At 41.7% G+C, this 18660-nt stretch overlaps 1 protein-coding gene across 4 annotated transcripts in view; it reads left to right on the top strand.

The window, feature by feature from the left end:
* The window catches only part of BLI (protein BLISTER), a 123529-nt gene that overhangs the window by 46660 nt on the left and 58209 nt on the right, over window positions 1-18660 (top strand). For all 4 annotated transcript variants that reach the window (XM_087682038.1, XM_087682039.1, XM_087682041.1 and 1 more), the window contains one exon: window positions 16477-16587. In XM_087682038.1, coding sequence (XP_087538164.1) covers window positions 16477-16587 — 111 coding nt within the window. The remainder of the gene's footprint in view (window positions 1-16476; window positions 16588-18660) is intronic.

An 18660-nucleotide genomic window follows, 5' to 3' on the forward strand; every position in this document is an offset into this window, starting at 1 on the left:
GCCAATGCTTTGCGGGCGCAGACATCATCGACTCTTGTCAGTTTTACACATATGACCTCGATGCTTCTTGAGCATGAGGCATCCTTGCGATTACAGGGGCGGCTTCCGGCACATTATGGAGGTAAGGCTTATGTAGCTTCAGAGAGGGATAACGGGAAGACGAAGTCGAAGGCCCAGTGTTACCACGGTGGCAAGAATGGACATTTGCGGAAGGACTGCAAGAAGTTAGCGGCTTCCAGGAAGAAAGAGCAGAAGACGAAGCGGGATGTTGACTCTACTGATGAGTCCTCTTCTTCATCAGACTCCGACTCCGATCCTCCGACCAAGGTGAAGTCCAAGGCGCGGAAGGGATCCTCTTCTTCGGATCGCGGGAAGGGCTTGGTGGCCCCTTCCTCAGCTGCTTTCTAGTGGTGGTGATGAGGTCATCCCTCACGACTCTCTTGTGCCAGAGAGGGAGTGTGAGCGGGTGTTCAGATGGGGCAGCCACGCCTCATCTATATTTTTATACAGGTGCACAGGTTCCAGAGAGGGACGTCCCTGACGCATCGACTTCAGTCTGGTGGAATCAAATCCTGGAGATGGGATTGACATCCAGGTTCATGATGAGCTGGTTATCTGACAGAGAGCGGGAGGCTTTTGTCTGGAGCTCACATGAGGGGACACTTTGGCGGTCTGGCCAAAGGCAGGGACTCCATGGTCACCTATGTTCAGAGGCATTTTTGACAGGATGGTCTTGTATGCTACTGCGAGACATTGATGATGGACACAGAGACATGCTATGCTCTTCTCTATTTTCAGGTGTTTGGTACGATTGATATCGACATCAGGTTCTCTCCGAGGCACCTTGGTGGTGGCTTGATCACCCACTGCTTGGGTATCCATGGTTCTACTTGGTGGTTCTATGTTGTATAGTTTTTGATCCCTTTTCATTGTACTATTGTATTGTATCAGATCACTCATGATCTGAGAGAGGGTGTTAGCAGAGTATTTGTCAGCTCATGTGTGAGCCTGAGCTTGATCTGGGCTGGGCATTTTTATTAGGTATTTTAGGTATTTTTCTAGTGTGGCATTTTATGCCAGTGGAGCATTTTATGCACCAGTCGGCCAGCATTAAATGCTGTCCGACCAGCATTATTGCTCCCCACTTTTTCAGCCTATTTATACTCAGTGGCTCCTCCTCAGTCAGTCGCTTCATCTTCACCATCTGCAGACTCTGTGGAGAGAGGAGCCAGTGCCAGTGCCCACGCAGCCAGTGACTCACTGTTGTATGCGACTGTCTCGTGTTCAGATATATGGATTCCAATTCCCGTGCATACATCTGAGTTCTCATCTGTATCGCGTTCTTTCTTTTCTCTTTTTGTCTTGTGTTTCAGCAGTTTATTTCAGCACATGTTTATGCTTTCACCGCTGCTCCACTTCTGACAGCATTACCCCATGGTTTTTGGGCAGAGGCTGTTATGACAGCCGTTCACTTAATTAATCGGTCACCAAATAGGTCTTTGGGGGAGGGGGAGTTTCCCAAGAAGAGTGGTCGAGCAAGCCACCTTCATATGTTCATCTGAAAGTGTTTGGTTACGAGGCTTTTGTGCACATTCGTAAAGAAAAATGCAGCAAACTTGAGCCAAAGTCTTGTAAATGCATTTTTCTAGGATATGGTGATGAGGGTGAAATGGGGTATAAATTGTGGGATCCTGAGAAAAGGAAAGTAGTACGCAGCAATGACGTTATCTTCTAGGAAGATTGCATGCACAAACAATCCAAAAAGACTGAGGAGGTCCGTAGGGTTGTATTCCGGGAAGAAATACCTTTTGGACAGCAAAATGTGCCCGCTATACATCAGCAAATACCTGCTGTAAATGAACCTGTAAATGCAAGAAATGACATTGAAAATGATCAGCCAGCTAATGCCCATGAAAATGAGCCATTATATGTGCAGGAACAGCCAGGACAACAAGCTGTTAATGCTGATTTGCAGTCTGAAATGCCAGGACAGGATGCTGAAAATGGAAATTTACAGGAACAGCCAGTAAACAATGACCATTGGGTTAGGAGATCATCTAGGGCTACTAGACAACCTGACAGGTTTGTTCTTGGTGCAATTAATGTGGCTGAATATGTCATGCTGAGAGATTGTGGTGAACCGTCTTGCTTCAAGGAAGCAATGGTCAGACAGGATAGCAAGAAATGGTATAAAGCCATGTTGTCAGAGATGGAATCTCTTGAAAAAAATGGCACTTGGGACTTGGTGCAGTTGCCTAAAGGGTAGAAAACCCTTCTATGCAAATGGGTTTACAAGATAAAGGTCACTTCTGGTTTCTTACCAAAGTACAAAGCAAGATTGGTTGCAAAGGGGTACAAGCAAGAGCATGGAATCGACTTTGATGAGATTTTCTCTCATGTAGTCAAGATGACTACATTGAGAACCATTTTGGGCTTGGTTGCAGTTGAGGATATTGAGCTCATACAGATGGATGTAAAGACTGCGGTTTTACATGGTGATTTGCATGAAGACATATATATGTAGCAGCCTGAAGGGTTTGTTGAACAAGGGAAGGAAAAAATGGTATGTAAACTCAAAAGGAGTTTGTATGGGCTGAAACAAGCACCAAGAGAATGGTATCACAAGTTTGATACATTCATGCAGTCCCAAGGCTTTCATAGAAGTCCAGTGGATCACTGCTTGTATACCAAGAAGGCAATAGATGGCAGCTTGATTATCTTGCTTTTATATGTTGATGACATGCTGATTGCTGGTAGTGATACTCATGCCTTGGATATGTAAAACTTAGTGCAGAGGACAGCCCTATATATGATGATGAGAAGGCTGAAATGGCCAAGATACAATATGCTTCAGCTATTGGCAGTTTGATGTATGCTATGGTTGCTACACGTCCTGACATTGCCTTTGCAGTGGGAGTGGTTAGCAGATATATGGCAACCCCTGGCAAGAAGCATTGGGATGCAGTGAAATGTATCATGAGATACCTTAAAGGCACAAAGGAGTTGTGCATCTACTTTTGAAAGTAGAAGGTATTTGCTGTTGGCTTTACAGATGCAGACTATGCTGGTCATGCGGATTGTAGGAAGTCCACTTCTGGGTATGTGTTTACTTTCACAGGAGGAGCAGTCTCTTGGATCTCCAGGCTACAAAAGTGTGTTGCATTGTCTACTACAAAGGCAGAGTATGTGGTTGCCATTGAGGCATGCAAGGAGGCTTTATGGCTTTTACGTCTGGTGGGAGAGCTTGGTATCACAGAGTTACCTGTTCTCCATTGTGATAGTCAGAGTGCTATCATGCTAGCACGGAATCCTGTCTTTCATACAAAAACAAAGCACATACAGGTGAAATACCACTTCATTAGAGATGTACTTGACAGCAAGAGCATTGAGCTTGTCAAAGTGCATACAAATGATAACCTTGCAGACTTTCTCACGAAGGATCTTCTAGCAGAGTGGTTTGCTCATTGCTGATAGATGATGGGAGTTGGATAGATATATGTATTTCAGCTTTGTACATAGCTAGACTTAGCTAATTCTTTTCTCCTCTTAAGGCACATTGCCTTTAGGTGGGAGGTTGTTGGGAATAAAGGTCTCATGCCTTTTAAATGTGCTCGGGTATGAACACACCCTTAGCACTTGTACTTACACATATATATCTATCTAAAAACCTAAAGGTACACACTCGTCATATGTACTTGAAAACATGCTCACTCTCTACTTTGCTTTCTCTTGCACTCTCTCTGTCTCGATCGTCGTGCCTAATCTATCCCTACATTAGCTTCTCATTCGAGAAAGCACATGGGAGGTGGTTTCTAATGAAGAACCAATAAGTTCGAGGGAATCCAAGACTCCATGAAGATTGGGTGGAAAAAAATGAAAGCAGATTGGTAATCATCAGGTTGAGTCTTGTGGATAACCTTCTACATCATTTAGATCTAACCAAGATAGCTAAGGAGGTATGGACTTACCTTGAAACTACTTTTGAGGGTAAGGTAAATTAAGTTAAAGTTTTTTGTAAAAGATACAAATATATAGTATGCCAAGAATCCAGCTGAAACTCTCAAACAACATTTGGATACGTTGAACTCTCAAACAACGTTTGGATGCCCTTGGCCTCCTCTTCAACAACTAATGTGTCACCACCTTTCAACACTACTTGGAAAAATATGACAAGAATATCATGCTTCTTAACAACTTGGCTAAAGAAGAAAGGTATAAGGAATTGACATTGAACTTTGAAGGCAAGCATGAGCAAAATTGTAGATAGGTCAACAAAATGTGGCTATTGCAAAAGAGTTGGTCACAGAATTGTCATAGAATTGGCCAATGCTCTAGAAAGATGGATAAAAAGCAAAACAACCAATGTGCCAAATTGATGGCCACTTAATCCAACATTGATAGTGATGAGGAACTGAATTTGATAAAGCAAAGACCATCATAGTGCAACCACTTTCTCTTGATTATGAAGAAGAAACCTCTTGGACCTTTTAGTTTGTTTTCAACTTTCCTTACAAGTTGAGTTTTCAAATAAATGGATCCCTTGTTCGGATTCTAAATTTGAAATGATTTGTATTTTTTTTTTAGTGTGTTTCCTTCTTAGATTCTCATTTAAGGAGCTATGCCTTTTAGAGGGTTATTAGTTGAAGCCCGAGGCCTATGCGTGCGTTTAGACCCTTGATCATGTGCACAATGCCTTTGAGCCATGCCCACCTTTGAATCATGCCCATCTACGGGTCTTTGAGCTTGTTCATAGAACATCCTGTGTTCTAGCTTTACTTAGAAGTATCCACTCTAGAAAATTTCTAGCCAACATAAACATGACATATATGTGAAAAATAGTCCAGAACTCTTGCTAAAAACCCATTGGATGCATCCATAACTCATGTTTCTCAGCTATTTTGACTATCAAGCATAGAAAAGCATTAGTTCAACATAATGGCTGAAATTGTCAATGGCATTTACTAATATGCTGTTGTCCATGGAATCAACTGTAGACCATTGAGAACTAAGTATAAAGTAATCATGAACTCATCACTTGTTGATTTGAGAATTGATCACAAACTGCTGCAAATGTGATCCCAAACTGATCACAAGGTGATTGTAAAAACTGATGCAAAATTGATCCCAAAAGTGATCATAAACAGTTCTCAAACTAATAAAAAACTGAGCTGAAATTGATTAGAAATTTTTCTCAAATTGAGGCAAAACTCATGCCAGATTGATCATAAACTGATGCAAAAGTATAGTTTCAGAGCCTAGGTGAAACTCATACTCATCTGTATACATCTCCCAGTGATTGACTAGTATACTGAGTAGTGACCTCATGGCAGACATACTGTTAGCACGGTAATTTGGATGCATGCTGAATACATCCGAGATCCAATACATATGAGAGCTGTCCAAAACTGGTGGAGTGGAAGTGCTACCTCCCCCTTCAGCATCAGGCAACGCTCTGAACCTCTGCTTTGCTGAATCACTACTCCAACTGCAATATGATAATTTAAGGTATTGTGGACATCACAATGAAATTTCTTGATGTCAATGTTGGATGTCTTGGATCCACAAATAACAAAGGGTTTTAAATAACTCGGAGTTTTATAATCTTTGTGAGGGCCAACAAACATTAACTAGTAACCCTTTTGAGTATCTTGGTCTTATAGTCCCTAAGTATATTGTTGGGGATGGTGGATTCTTATTTCTTTCTTGGCTTATGATACAATTTCCCTATGCCACGATATTTGATGAGCATACTACTTGCTAATCTGACTGAGCCCGAATCAAAGTCGGCTCTGACTGAAAGGCATCTTGATAAAGTTGCAACAATTGAGGATTGTTTGCTAAGTCATCCTCTTCCATCCACTTTGCATCTATTGGTGAAACAATGCTGGAGCTTTACTAAGAACCATATGGAAACTTTACCTCTAACTTTACTTGCCTCAAACCTCCACTAGGTTGTAGGCCTTTCTTCCGCTTAAGCATTGCAGTGCTTTATACTTTTACATTGTTGCGATTCCAACTTAACGAATATGCAATATTGCATCCAGTTGACTAGTGCCTCATGTGTACTTGACATGCTAGTAGTACTAGATGCATTGAGAAACATTTTTGTTTGTATACTTTGGATGATTGCAATGTGACTGTGCATGGGAATTCGCATACTACCAGCCATACCGAGATACATTTTTCCTTATATCGCATACATTATTAGCTGTATTTTTTCTCATGACTAACATTATACAAAGCATTTGCATGACCAACATTAATACCATGAGTCCCAAACACAGTGGGCTGCATATATGCATTGCTAAACTTGCTACTTGTGCTCCAGCATCATACCAACATTGTTATGCATGGGGTTATGCATATTACCAACCATACTCGAATACATTGGGCCTTGTACACCATGCATTAGTTAGTGCATACCATAAGGAGTTGTGCCATACATCCCTGTATGCAATCCCAAACCCACCATAGCATGGAAACTAGTGCTACCACCAAAGTAACTTGGTTGTTCCATAATTGCATGCATGCTATGCTGTCAAAAAACATTGGATTGACACTCCCAAGTTGGCCTTGCATATGCATCAATTGCTGCATTGACATCATTTCCTTATGCTCACTACCCACATTTGGAACATCATGTTGTTGTATTGGCTTTCCCTTCAGTGCATCTTGTTGCTCCGAAACTCTTGAAGATGATTTTCTCTCTTCGCCTTTGTTTCCCTTCTTTAAGGGGTTCAAAAAGTGCATGAACTGAGGATTATTTGCCAATTGCATAAACATTTCAGCTACTGTCCTTAGTTAATCTTTAAATTGGTCATCAAATTCCTCTTTCTCTTGCTAGTCATCAACTTCTTAAGGCCTAGAAGGACCCACATTTTGGTCTAAACCAACATTATCAGCTTGCTGTCCATGCTATGTGCCTTGTCCAAGATTAGGCATTGCATTTTTCTCAACACTTTGTGAATGTTCAGATTGAGAGGCATCATCGTTGCTTGATCCCATCTCATTATATGAAGACATTCTTGTTGTAATGCTCAGTTGAATACAATTCCAGCACTAGAGCAAAGCTTTTGACCTTCAATCAGGTGCCTCGGGTCCACTAAGTCAAGGGTATCCCAATGATGGAACCATGAAACGAGTCTTTCTTCTTGGAGAGGGTGGTGAAACTTGATCGAGCACTTAATTACAGCAATTAGCCAATTCACAAAACTGAAATGCACTTTTTACCATACAATCTTGGACATCCGACAGCTTGTTGGCCCAAAAATTGGCGCCCCTTGTGGTATTTCTTTAACTTTTATTGCAAATGGATGGAGTACAATTAAGATCCTTTGACCTCCTTTGCTAAACCTAGTACCTCTTGCTGTCAAAACTGACCAGCAAGCCTCCAAATTAATTTTCCCCTTGGTTTGCTTGGGGATTGACCTTCACCCTGCTTCTCGAAAGTCGAATTCAGCCCCCAATCTGATATTGGCTGGCTGGTCTCTTGAATCTCCTTGAAATTCCTTGATTTGAGCTGTTGGAATTCAAGTCCCAGGCCCTCAATTCCGAGCTTGCATCTTGAGGTGGTTGTTAAACTTTAATTTCTATTGTAAATTAGGTTTTACAACAGAGATTGATTGAAATCTCTTCCTTTGATGGCTCAAATTGTTGGAAAAAGCTGAGATAACTTAGAGAGATGGCTGGGGGTTGAGAGAGATTGTTGTAGAGAGAAATTTCAGAGTTTCATCTTGAGAAACATTGAAAAGCTGTTGCTGCCCTGCTCAAATAGCCATGGAAGCTATCACCTATAGCTTAGGACCACCAGATTGGATTGCCACCCCCTTTTGTATGTTGTCGTCTACACCAGAAGGACCTTGGGCTGCTGTCACTTGATCTTAGAGGGCTCAAACTGTTGTCACGTATTGTAGGACTGATCCTTGGTGGTTGCAAATCACATCACAACCTCTCCTTGCTCTCTAATAACCTCTTTTTGTCTCACAATGATTGGAATAGACTTCTACCAATCCCCAAAAACATTTTTTCCACTTGCACGAGCAAGTTTTGCCAAGTGGCAGCCTTCTAATCCCATTTTTCAGTATTATCCAACTTATTAAGTTACTTTTCAGAATATTACTTTTGAAAATTAATTTAATAATTATTCTAGTACTCAAAAAATTAATTTCACGAGCCAATAATCAAATTGGCCAAGCCAATTTGTCTTCCAAGTATCCTTGAACTGTAGTGGCCAATAAGTTGTCCTAGGTTCAAATCTAACACCGAGTACCAACTAGCACCTGTGAACCATAACTTATGACAACTTTTGCCTTTAACACCCCACGACATCCTTGGGGTCCTTCGTGTGTTACCATGAAATAATTACCGAGTGTATCACATGTGCTAAACAACCTTGCACATTTGATAAATAATTTAATTAAATGTTATCAACAAGATTAAAGCATGTCAAATTTCATGTCTCCATGACACTTGACTTTTTAAAATTAGGTTATTGTATGGCATCTTCTACGAGGTCATTTAGATGCACTCTAGTGATATCATATGTGATATGTGGGAGTATGAGACCAACAAGACCTATAAGATGGCCCATTGTACTTGTCTCTAGTACTATCAATCCATTGACCATTTTCTATTGCGTATCTCTCTCTCTCTAAAATATAATAGGCAAAGATCGCAATCTTCAAGAAAAGGGGAAACTTTGAATAATGAGTGACACATGTATTATGCTTATCATCATATAGCTCTTGTGGTAGTAATTAGGCATGTTGAGGGAAGCCCTTGGCAGTTGAAGATGAAACAAAGGTGCTAGTTGGCTATAAGACAATATGCTAGGGCAATTCCATTATCAAGGTGGAATTTGCGTTATTCTCTTCTTATTTCTTTGAGAGAGAAAGTGAGTGGAGGGGATATAAGAACTAAAGCCAATGGGCAAGGGGAGCATTTTTGGTGAGTTGGTTTAAGGTTGAGGGATATGAAAGAGGAGGGGGAGAAGGTGACTCAAGAGAGTTAGATCGAGGATGGATATGGAGGAGAAGCTCGGGGGAGTGGGTTTGGATATGTCAAGGAATTTGGATGTTGTGGAGTTTTCCATTGCATAGAAGGGTGCATTTGTTAAAACCGGCCTTTCTTCTCCGAAAAGGTGGTAGATGATGTGATTATATACTTATCACAACAAGCAATTGAATACACAAATCTGAAATTTAAATTTTAACAATCAATAATAGATAGGGATACTCGATTGACCCCTACAGTAGGTGGCCCTTGTGGTATTTCTTTATCTTGTATTTCTCTAAGTTAAAGTATATAGAGATATGGATTAATGTCCTTCAATCTTCAATACAAGTGGCTCTCACAAATGACCAACAACAATAGTAATCAAATTTCCCCTTGATTTGACAAGAGATTGGACACAAATTGATCCTCGGGCTCTTGCGTGTGGGCCAAATCAAATGGGAACGAGCTTACCCCTCACATCAATCGTAAATTCTCAATTGACAGTTGCTACTTTGGGTATGGGGTCTTCAATTATTGGGCATGGATCTCGAGGCGGTTGAGAAACCTTGATTGCTCGTGTATGTCAGGGTTTTAGTAGCAAAAATTGCTGCTACTCTTCACCAGGGGTTGGAATATGCTAAGAATATTTGAGGAAATATGAGAGAATGAGAGAGAATTAGTTGGAGAGAGAGTAACCCGCTTTGTTTGACTATCGGTTTGGGGATGGTAAGCAGTACTGAAGTAGAGCTAGGTTCCTAGAGCTTTGAATAGACTCTTCCAAAAGTTTAAGGTGAAGAGAGAATCGGCGTCTCACTGATGATTCTTTGGGGTAATCCATGTAACCTAAAATTTTCTTTAATGAAAAGCCTGGCGATATCTGAAGCCTTTTAATTGGTTTTTACAAGAATAAGGTGTATAACTTTTGTTAGCATGTCAATGACTACCATTATGGAGTTATATCCTCCATGTACCGAGGGTAATCCAACTATGAAGTCCATGCTGATATACTCCCATTTCATTTGAGGGATGTCAAGTGGCTGGAGCTTTCCTAGTAACTTGACACATTCGGAGTTTAGGTATTCGGTGACATACTTGAGTATATCACCATTGAGTCTTTCCCAATAGAAGCTTCTTTTGATTGTATTAAGAGTCTTAGTATAACCAAGATGAGGAGGGGTGGCGGGGTGTGGAGAAGAGGTCCGCGAGGAGGAAGGAGGGGAGAGGCGTGGAAAAGGAGGAGGAGGGGTGGCGGGCCATGGAGAAGGAGAAGGAGGAGGGGTGGCGGGCCATGGAGAAGGAGAAGGAGCCCACGATGCAACGAACAGGTAAGGTAGTTTTTGTTTTGTTTTGTTTTTTTCTTGTCTTTGCTTGTTCGTTTTGTTTTTTTGTCGTTGTTAAAAGGTGTGGTTTGTAGTTTTTTGTTATTTGTTGTTAATTTTTAATTTCTATCTTTGTGGGTTTGTCTTTTTCATAAGATTGCACTATGTTCCTCTCATCAAAGGCGATATTCCTCCTAATGATTATCTTGTTTGCTGAGGATCAAACAAACAATAGGCTTTCACTTTGGAAGTATCACCCACAAAGATCAATAGATCATCTCAGGGAGTGGGCTTGCCTATCTTGTCACATCAGGTGTATGCGTGTATGCACGACTCCCGAAGACACTGAAGTGGGAAACAACAGGCCTCTTGCTAAAGAATGCCTTGTAGGGAGTCCGTCAAGGGACTGTCGCGGTCGGGCATCGGTTGAGGATATACAGTACAGTGCTAATAGCCTCAGTCCGTAGACGATCGGGATGCTCTGTTGCGAACAACATAGAGCGTGCCATGTTCAAAATTGTCCAATTTCTACGCTCTACGACTCCATTTTGGAAAGGGGAGTTGGTAGAGGTGAGCTAGCGAGAAATGCCATGCTCCTATAGAAACTTAGAAAACTCGTGGGAGATAAACTCGCCACCTCTATCACTCCTCATGATAGTTACACGACGTCAAATCTGGCTATGAACTAGTAGCACCTAAGCACTAAAATAGGTGAAAGCATTAGACTTAAGGTTGAGAAAATACACCCCATGTATCGAGAGAAATCATCCACTATCAAAAAGAAGTAAAGCACGCCATTTAAGGCAGCAGTGGGTATCGGGCCACAAAGATCAACGTGAACCAATCTCAATGGAGCCTTAGCTCTATGAGTGGATTGCTATGGGAATGGTGTATAGTGCTGCTTACCTAGCTGACATGCTTTATAGAACTCTCAAGATAGCTTCAGGCGAGGAATGCCATCAAATCATTTGGCGATGCAACAACTCATAAATAGAGTCGTATCCAAGGTGTCCTAAGTGGTAATGCCAGTGACGCTCAGTGCTTGAGGGCTCTCGTGCAGTGGCTAAAGCTTGAAAGTGATGGAACTCTGAGTTCTCAGCTGTTGGCATGGTAAAAAAGCATCAAGTGATAGACGCCATTAGGTTGTGCCTTGCTGCGAGCAATGACTAAACCAGTCTTGCCGTCAATGACTTCAACGGCGGTCGATGTAGAGAAGACTACTCACCCCAATGAGATGCCTGTCGACACGGTAAGAAAGTGCGTTAGGTGATAGAGGCCATTAGGTTGTGCCTTGCGGTGAGCAACGACTAAACTAGTCTTGTTATCAATGACTTCAACAGCGGTTGATGTAAAGAAGACTGCTCGCCCCAATTGACAAAGTTGCTGAACAGACAATAAGCTCACCCCAAGCTGTGGGACATGATAGATGTCCTCCAACGTAGTGCGATCTTAGCCCTTATCAGTGGCAAAATTGATGCGATCACAAGCTTGGATCTTGACCGAGGAAATGTTCCCTACTCTAACTCTCCCAGTTGCAAGATATCTGGTGAGAAAAATGTCATCTATAGGGGTCATGCGATGTGTAGCTCCATTGTCCACAATCCAAGTAGGAGCAGAAGCACTCGATTGTGACAAATGGGTCCCTGCCATCTTCTTGGAAGACAGCTCATAGATATAGACGAGACTCACATCTGATGCCTCTAAAGAGACGATATGGGCCTCTACAGACCAATTAGACAAGCCCTTTGGTGTTGAGAATATTGTCGACTGTGATGGCTGACCGGTGGCAACGTGAGACTGAGCTTTCCACGGCCCCTGAGATTGGTTGCCACCTCCCTACTTCCCTTGTTGGGGGTTATCCTGTTGGGGTGCGAGGGTCCGAGACTTGGATTTTGGTTGTGTGCCTCTTGCCTTTGATTGACACTCCTCGTGAAAATGGCAGGCCTTCTGACAATGTCGACAATGCCTATTCTTCTTAGGTACATTTTGTCACCATAGTTTAAGAGAGGATTGGTTGTTCCCTTGGGTCTCACTAGATGAGATCTGAGTGGAATTTTGAGGTTTCTTACCCTTCCCTTGCTGTTCCTTTTGAGAAGTGGCCTATAAAATTGATCAGACCCGTTGAAATGAGTCTTGTCATTGAATGAGTTCTTGGAAGATGAGGAGCTAGAACCATGAGGTGTCGATGGAGGTGGATAAGTGTGATGTGGTGGATAAGATGGTGGAGGATAAGGAGGGGGATAAGAAATAGGGTAGGCAAAAATAGGCTACTGATGTCCAATGAGTGCTGATTGCTATTGAGGCACTGGAACAAAAGTGTTTCCATGAGGTGCCAAATGTGGAGGTGGAGGCACAGGTATATGTTAGCCTTGTCTAAGAGTTGGTTGGGGCACAACAGAATGACCAAGTGGTCAACTAGGTAAAGCCATTGATGCAAATTGTGGTACCAAATGATCCACACTCGAAGAATGCCTTGGAGTGGGGAAACTTGAAAGTGTGTGTGTGGGAGGATGAGCTCCTGTCACGGGTACACCACCTGAATAGGAGAAAGGAGTCCTAAAGGCTATGCCTAATGGAGGACCCCCTGGTGTGGTGTGTGCTGAATACATAGAGCACTCAGTGGAGGCTGAAAGGAATGTGTAGCGGAAGATGAGGGAGGGATGGGTGGGAGCCCAAATGGATTTGTGATGGGTGAAGATGTGGGAAACATCATTGGTTCCTTTTGTCCATTAAATGCAACAAAATGAGATGTACCTACTCCAGTACAACCATGAGAAACAAAATTATTTGAAGGAAAAGAAAGAGAAGGGATACTTACAAGTTCTTGCTTCTTTTTCTTACCTTGTCTAGAGTTTTCAAAGAAATATCTATCTTTCTCATTTCTTTCAAACCAAAAGATGTTTTGTATTAACCCTTCTTCAAGAGGATCTCCTAAACCATGAGGAATAGAAGAATTAGATACCATAGAATCAGAAACAAGATTGTACATACTTGGCATTGGAGAAAAGAAATAAGATGGAAGTGGTATGTAATCCGTGCTAGTTTCCACTTGAGAATGGCTAGTCCAAAGTGGAGATTTTGTCGTACGTGCATGGTCAATAGTTCCATGCACGGAACCTAAAAGAGGAAACTTAGGCTTACCTTCAATTTGCTGTTGAGCCCTATGCATAAGAATGAGATCGTACTCAGTGGCTGAAATATCATACGGTTGGAGTCCATGGTAGTCCAAAGTTTCTCCACCCATGCGAGATCTAGCAGGGGCAAGCTGAGAGGCCCACTCTTGCTCCTTTCTTGACATGCTTCATTGTGGAGTTTGGAAGGCGTGTCGGTGTTCGAAGTCATTTGAATCTTTTATTGTTCTTGCTTTTGCAGATGAGCTCCTTGATCAAGTCCTAGGTTTCACAAAGAGAACTTGGCTTTGATACCACATGATGAGATGCTCAAAACGCAAAAACACAATACTAATCGTACGACAAAGCACAAACTGATAACACAGAGACAATTAGGGTTAGGGTAACTTAGAGGAAATGAACATAGATAATAATGAAGTGAATGAGTGTGGAATATACAATGCTCATGCAGCAAACACACCATGTAGAGAGTGAATAGTGTACCACAAACTCGGGTATCTCAAGGATTAGGGTAGGGGTAATGAGCTGACAACAAGTGTGTCGTACTCCAAATGGATCCCAAAACGCAGCAAGGTAGCCTCCGGATGTTGAATACCAACAAATGCAGCCAAGGCAGGCTGTAGCTGATGCAAATAACAGTGCAGGAGAGAGAAAGAATAAAAACGTAGGTGAGGAGAGAGAAAAACTAAAAACGCAGGGAGGAGAGAGAACATAGCAAAAATGCAGCTTGTTTAGGCTGGGTGACAACTGCAGGAGAGAGAAAACTGCCAAATGCTGCCAACAAAGGCTGGGCAACAGCTTGCAACAGCCTAAAGGAGAAGGCGACAGCTGAGGAGAGAGAAAATTGTGCAGACAGCAGCTCCAGACAGCAAATGCAGGCTGGTTGATGACATGGCAGGCTGGTGATAGTAGGGAAATTCAGCAGCAGCAGCCAGCAGGCTGAAATCAGCTCCGAACAGTGTGTGGTAGGCTGGAAATAGGTGCCACACTGTTGTAAACAGCAATGGCCTGCTTGAACCGCAATGTCCTTTGCGTTCGGGGTGTGGGCAGCAAGCTGAAAGACCTGAAATCTGCAAAAACGAGATTAGGGAGAGTGGTGGGCTGCATGCCTATTTATAGAAAACTTGGGGCACCCAAATCAGGGTTTTGCATGTGGGACACAATAACTCTCTAGGAACGCATTTCTTTTTAAAATAAAAGGTTTTCTTTATTAATTAAGTATGTTTTAGGGCTGTTGAAGTCAAGCTAATGCATTTTTAGCTCAATAGGAAGAGCAATGCAGTGGTATGATGTTATAATGTGGGCAAAGTAAGCAAATGATGCTAGTGGAGAGTTCACCAAAGTACAGAGGGTCCAAAGTATTGCTTGATGCTCAAGGGGGAGGTTGCACCTCCACTCCCTAGTGGTGGATAGCTTGGTTACATAGTGGATTTGGGATGTACTTGGTTTGCATCTAGGGTACTATATGCTAAAAGTAGTCTTGCCATTGAGATCACTATTCAGGGTGCTAGTCGCTTTGAGTTGGTATGCAAATGTGTATGGTTTGCACCTAGACTTTGAAACTATACATTTGCAAGGTTGTTGACATGTGTGAAATACATGGAGTGTACATTTTGATATGATGTATATTTGCAAGGCATGTATGGGATGCAATCTACATTTGCAAATGATGCAAGAGAAGTGCATTTGCATTAGTTATATGTAGTTTGCAACCGATGTATCCTTTACATGATTATCATGTGGTACATCATTGATATGAGGCATTGTTTATGCCATAGTCACAAGGGACGTGGGCCGGAAATGCAAAAGTCTTGAAACACGGGACTTGTTTCGGGATCAGGGGATGGGGGGGCATGTGGGATGCAACACACACGATGCCACGTGTCATAGGGTTTGCACTATTTGTACTGTTTCTTGTGGTCTTCAGTCCACTAGTTTTATTGTTTCTCAGCTTGTACTATTTCCTGTAGTCTTCAGTCTGAGGACTCATTATTTAGTGGTTACTGTTGTACTTAAAGACTCTTTATGTCAAATGGCATTTATGATTCCTCAATTTTAACTCTTACCTCATTTCTCGGTTTGTACTGTTTCTTGTAGTCTTCAATCTGAGTACTCATTATTTAGTGTTTACTGTTGGATTTTAGTCTTAAAGTCATACAATGTTTCTCAGTCACCATTTGATATTCACAATTATTACTTCTACTCTTCAATTTGAGTATTATTGTTCCTTTTTGTTGCAACTTTCATGGCTCATGTATTGTTTTGAACTTTCATGGGATATTTTTAAAAGGTTTTTGAGTTAAGCTATTGTATTTGTTTAGTTTCTTTATAGGGTATTTCAATTATGTCTAGAAAACATATCACTTTTAGGTCCCCATACCTGTCCTGTGGTCCCCCGTCCCCCGTCCCCCATCCTTGGTGACTGGTTTATGCTTAGTTTATGCAATGCTTGTGTTCAGCTGTTTGGATGCCACTGTCTGCTCACTAATTCAGCATCAGCTGCCATGTCATTAGGTCTGATGCTGGCCATAATTGTGATGTCGATTTGGTCACATAAACAACACTTGTACAAATGATGTATCCCTTTCAAACATTGATTCTAGTTACTAGTAGGTGGACATTGTCCGTTTTGTGTCCAGAAGCATCCTTATGCTGATGGGGTGTTGAGATATTACGATATCAGTTCTGTTTTGTCGGTGCCACCTTATTTAGGTCTGTACAGTAGGCTTCTGGACTAGTGATCTGATGGGGCGTGCACATATGCTATATGTATTCTGTGTGGCTCTATATTCCTTTCATTTCAGGATTGCATAGTCATTTTTTACCCTAGGTTTGAATGTTCTGAGATTGTTGTGAGAGAGAGAGAGAGAGAGAGAGAGAGAGAGAGAGAGAGAGAGAGAGAGAGAGAGAGAGGGATTGGGATTCAGAGATTGAGATTTGCACGTGGTCCCTATGATTGTTTACATGTTTGATTAACTGTTCTGGGTTGTAAAGCTGAAGCTGGACTTATCTGTAGTGTTGTTTTAAAACAGTTGGTAGTCAGCAGCTTTATGGTAGAAAGAGAAAGAGCTCAGCAAGAAAGTAATTCAGCTCTGGAGCGCTCACATATTTTAGCTGGGGAGGTGATAGGATTGGAAGAAAAGGTGAAGTCACTATGCTTGTTTCTTTCCTATGTTTTACAAGAATTGTTCAAGTATTCTGAAGCACAGGCTTGTCTCTGGCAGTGTTTAAAGAAGGTAGTTGTAGCTTTACAAATAATTGGACTAGACACGTTTATTGCTGCAGACTCTCTTTGTGTTGCTCCTCAGATCTATCCTTGCTTCTATATCACTCGTGAACTGTATGTCCTGTAGATGTGCATTAGTTTTGTTTGGTGATTTGTTTTTAAGAGCTGTGTGACATAATACAAGGGGCATAATTGGAGAGACCAAAAGTCAAGCTCAAACAAGAAATGTCTTTACACTAGTCCTTCTTTGGTTAGGCTTTTGTAGCATCAATAAAGCATAATGAGAGGTTTCAAGTATCCAGTTGTGAAGGCATTGCTAGAGGAATCAGTAACTTTTTTTTAAGTCAATTTGATGGTCTAAACCTTGTAATGTCATAAAATTATGAACCTTGAATGAAATAGTCAAACCAAAATACCTACAAGCACATTCATAAAGTAGTAAGCAAATTGACATACATGATTACAGAGTCATGAACTACACTTCACTTTTACTGGTGGTTATAACTAAGAGGATGTTTTTTTTACCTCCTCGGTCCTGTTAGGATGGATGGAGTGAACTTGGGCGCTATCTTGACTGGACAAAGTGATCAGTAACTGGTTATTGAATAGTGGTAGCATTGCACCCGGCATCTCCCACTTGAATTGAGTTTTATTGATGTGTGCATTTCACACAGAACAGTACAAGACTGTTCAATTGAAATGGGGAACAGCAGACTTAAATGCATACTTGCAGGTGGTTACGTGCCCTGGAAAACTTGATCACAATGTGTTCATGCACTATATGTTATATGTGCACATATGCTGGGATTGCTGCCAAGTGGTACTGCAAGATCTCATTTATTTATAAAAGGACAGCAACAGCACTTTGACGGCTTTGAGAGGTGATCTGATGGCTGGACTTCCATTTTACCATTTTCCTCCCTTGATCTGGCAAGGATTAACCCTGAAGCAACTATCGGTCAGTTTGTTAAGGATTCTTGGAACTGGACTTTTTGATGCCATGTTGGCAACTCGTGTGGTACTCAAATATCTTTCAAGCACAGAACTTGAAAGGTTGGTTGTCCCGATAAGACGAAACTTCGATTGGGCCATAAGACCCTGGCTCAAGCCATCGAGTTTCAATTGACAACACATCTTTAGGCTTCTTGTGTAATAATCAAATCTCAAGCGCAGTTTGTACTTCTGCTACTCACAATTGTGATCTGTTCTGTGGTGATTGGACCAATGGGTTCATGGGGTGCTGTAGTTGGACCACAAAACTCCATTAGGACCCCATGATTTAGAATTCCCTAGACATGCTGTTGTCCTATGCACCACGTTGCAAGGACACTGTTATACCTATTGTATTTAGGGGTATTGAGTATGTGGTAGAGGGCATTATACCGTCTGTTACCACTGTAGATTGGGTGCCTGCATTGTATTTATGTGATGGGTGTTGACCATTTTTGGATGTGACTTGGCCTCATGATGAGTCTTGTGTTTGATGGCATTAGGTGCTTGGCCCTAGGAAACGGATTAGATAGCTATGGCAATTACAACATTATCTTGTGGCAGCATTATTTAACCCACCAGTATTTCATGGGTGGCTTCTTTTCAATCACCACTCCACCCTGTTGCAACTAGTCAAGTTGCGGCCACCTTTAGTAGCATCTTTGAGGTTGATGCTCTGTTGTTCATAATGATCTCGAGTAACTTGTCTCTCTCTCAAAGGGCACTGTCATATACATCCTTACTTTGGAGGAATCGGGCAATCAGTCCAAGACAAAAAAAATAGCTTGGAAGCAATGATGGTTTGGATGCCTCATGTTGGCTACGGAGAAAAAGATAGTAGAAAAATATTTGGTTGTAAATGGTTTACTTTTGACAATGCAAAGTGTGTATGCCCGTTAATGAGGAGGTCTGTCTTAATTTTGAGTATGATGCACCTGTGTAAGACAACTAGTATACATGAGGCTTTGACTTTGAAAGCCAAATCTTGTTTTGGCCACAT

This window comes from Lygodium microphyllum, chromosome 7, assembly GCF_053477565.2.
Source record: "Lygodium microphyllum isolate KBCC chromosome 7, Lygodium_microphyllum_v1.1.10, whole genome shotgun sequence".
Lineage (NCBI taxonomy): Eukaryota > Viridiplantae > Streptophyta > Polypodiopsida > Schizaeales > Lygodiaceae > Lygodium > Lygodium microphyllum.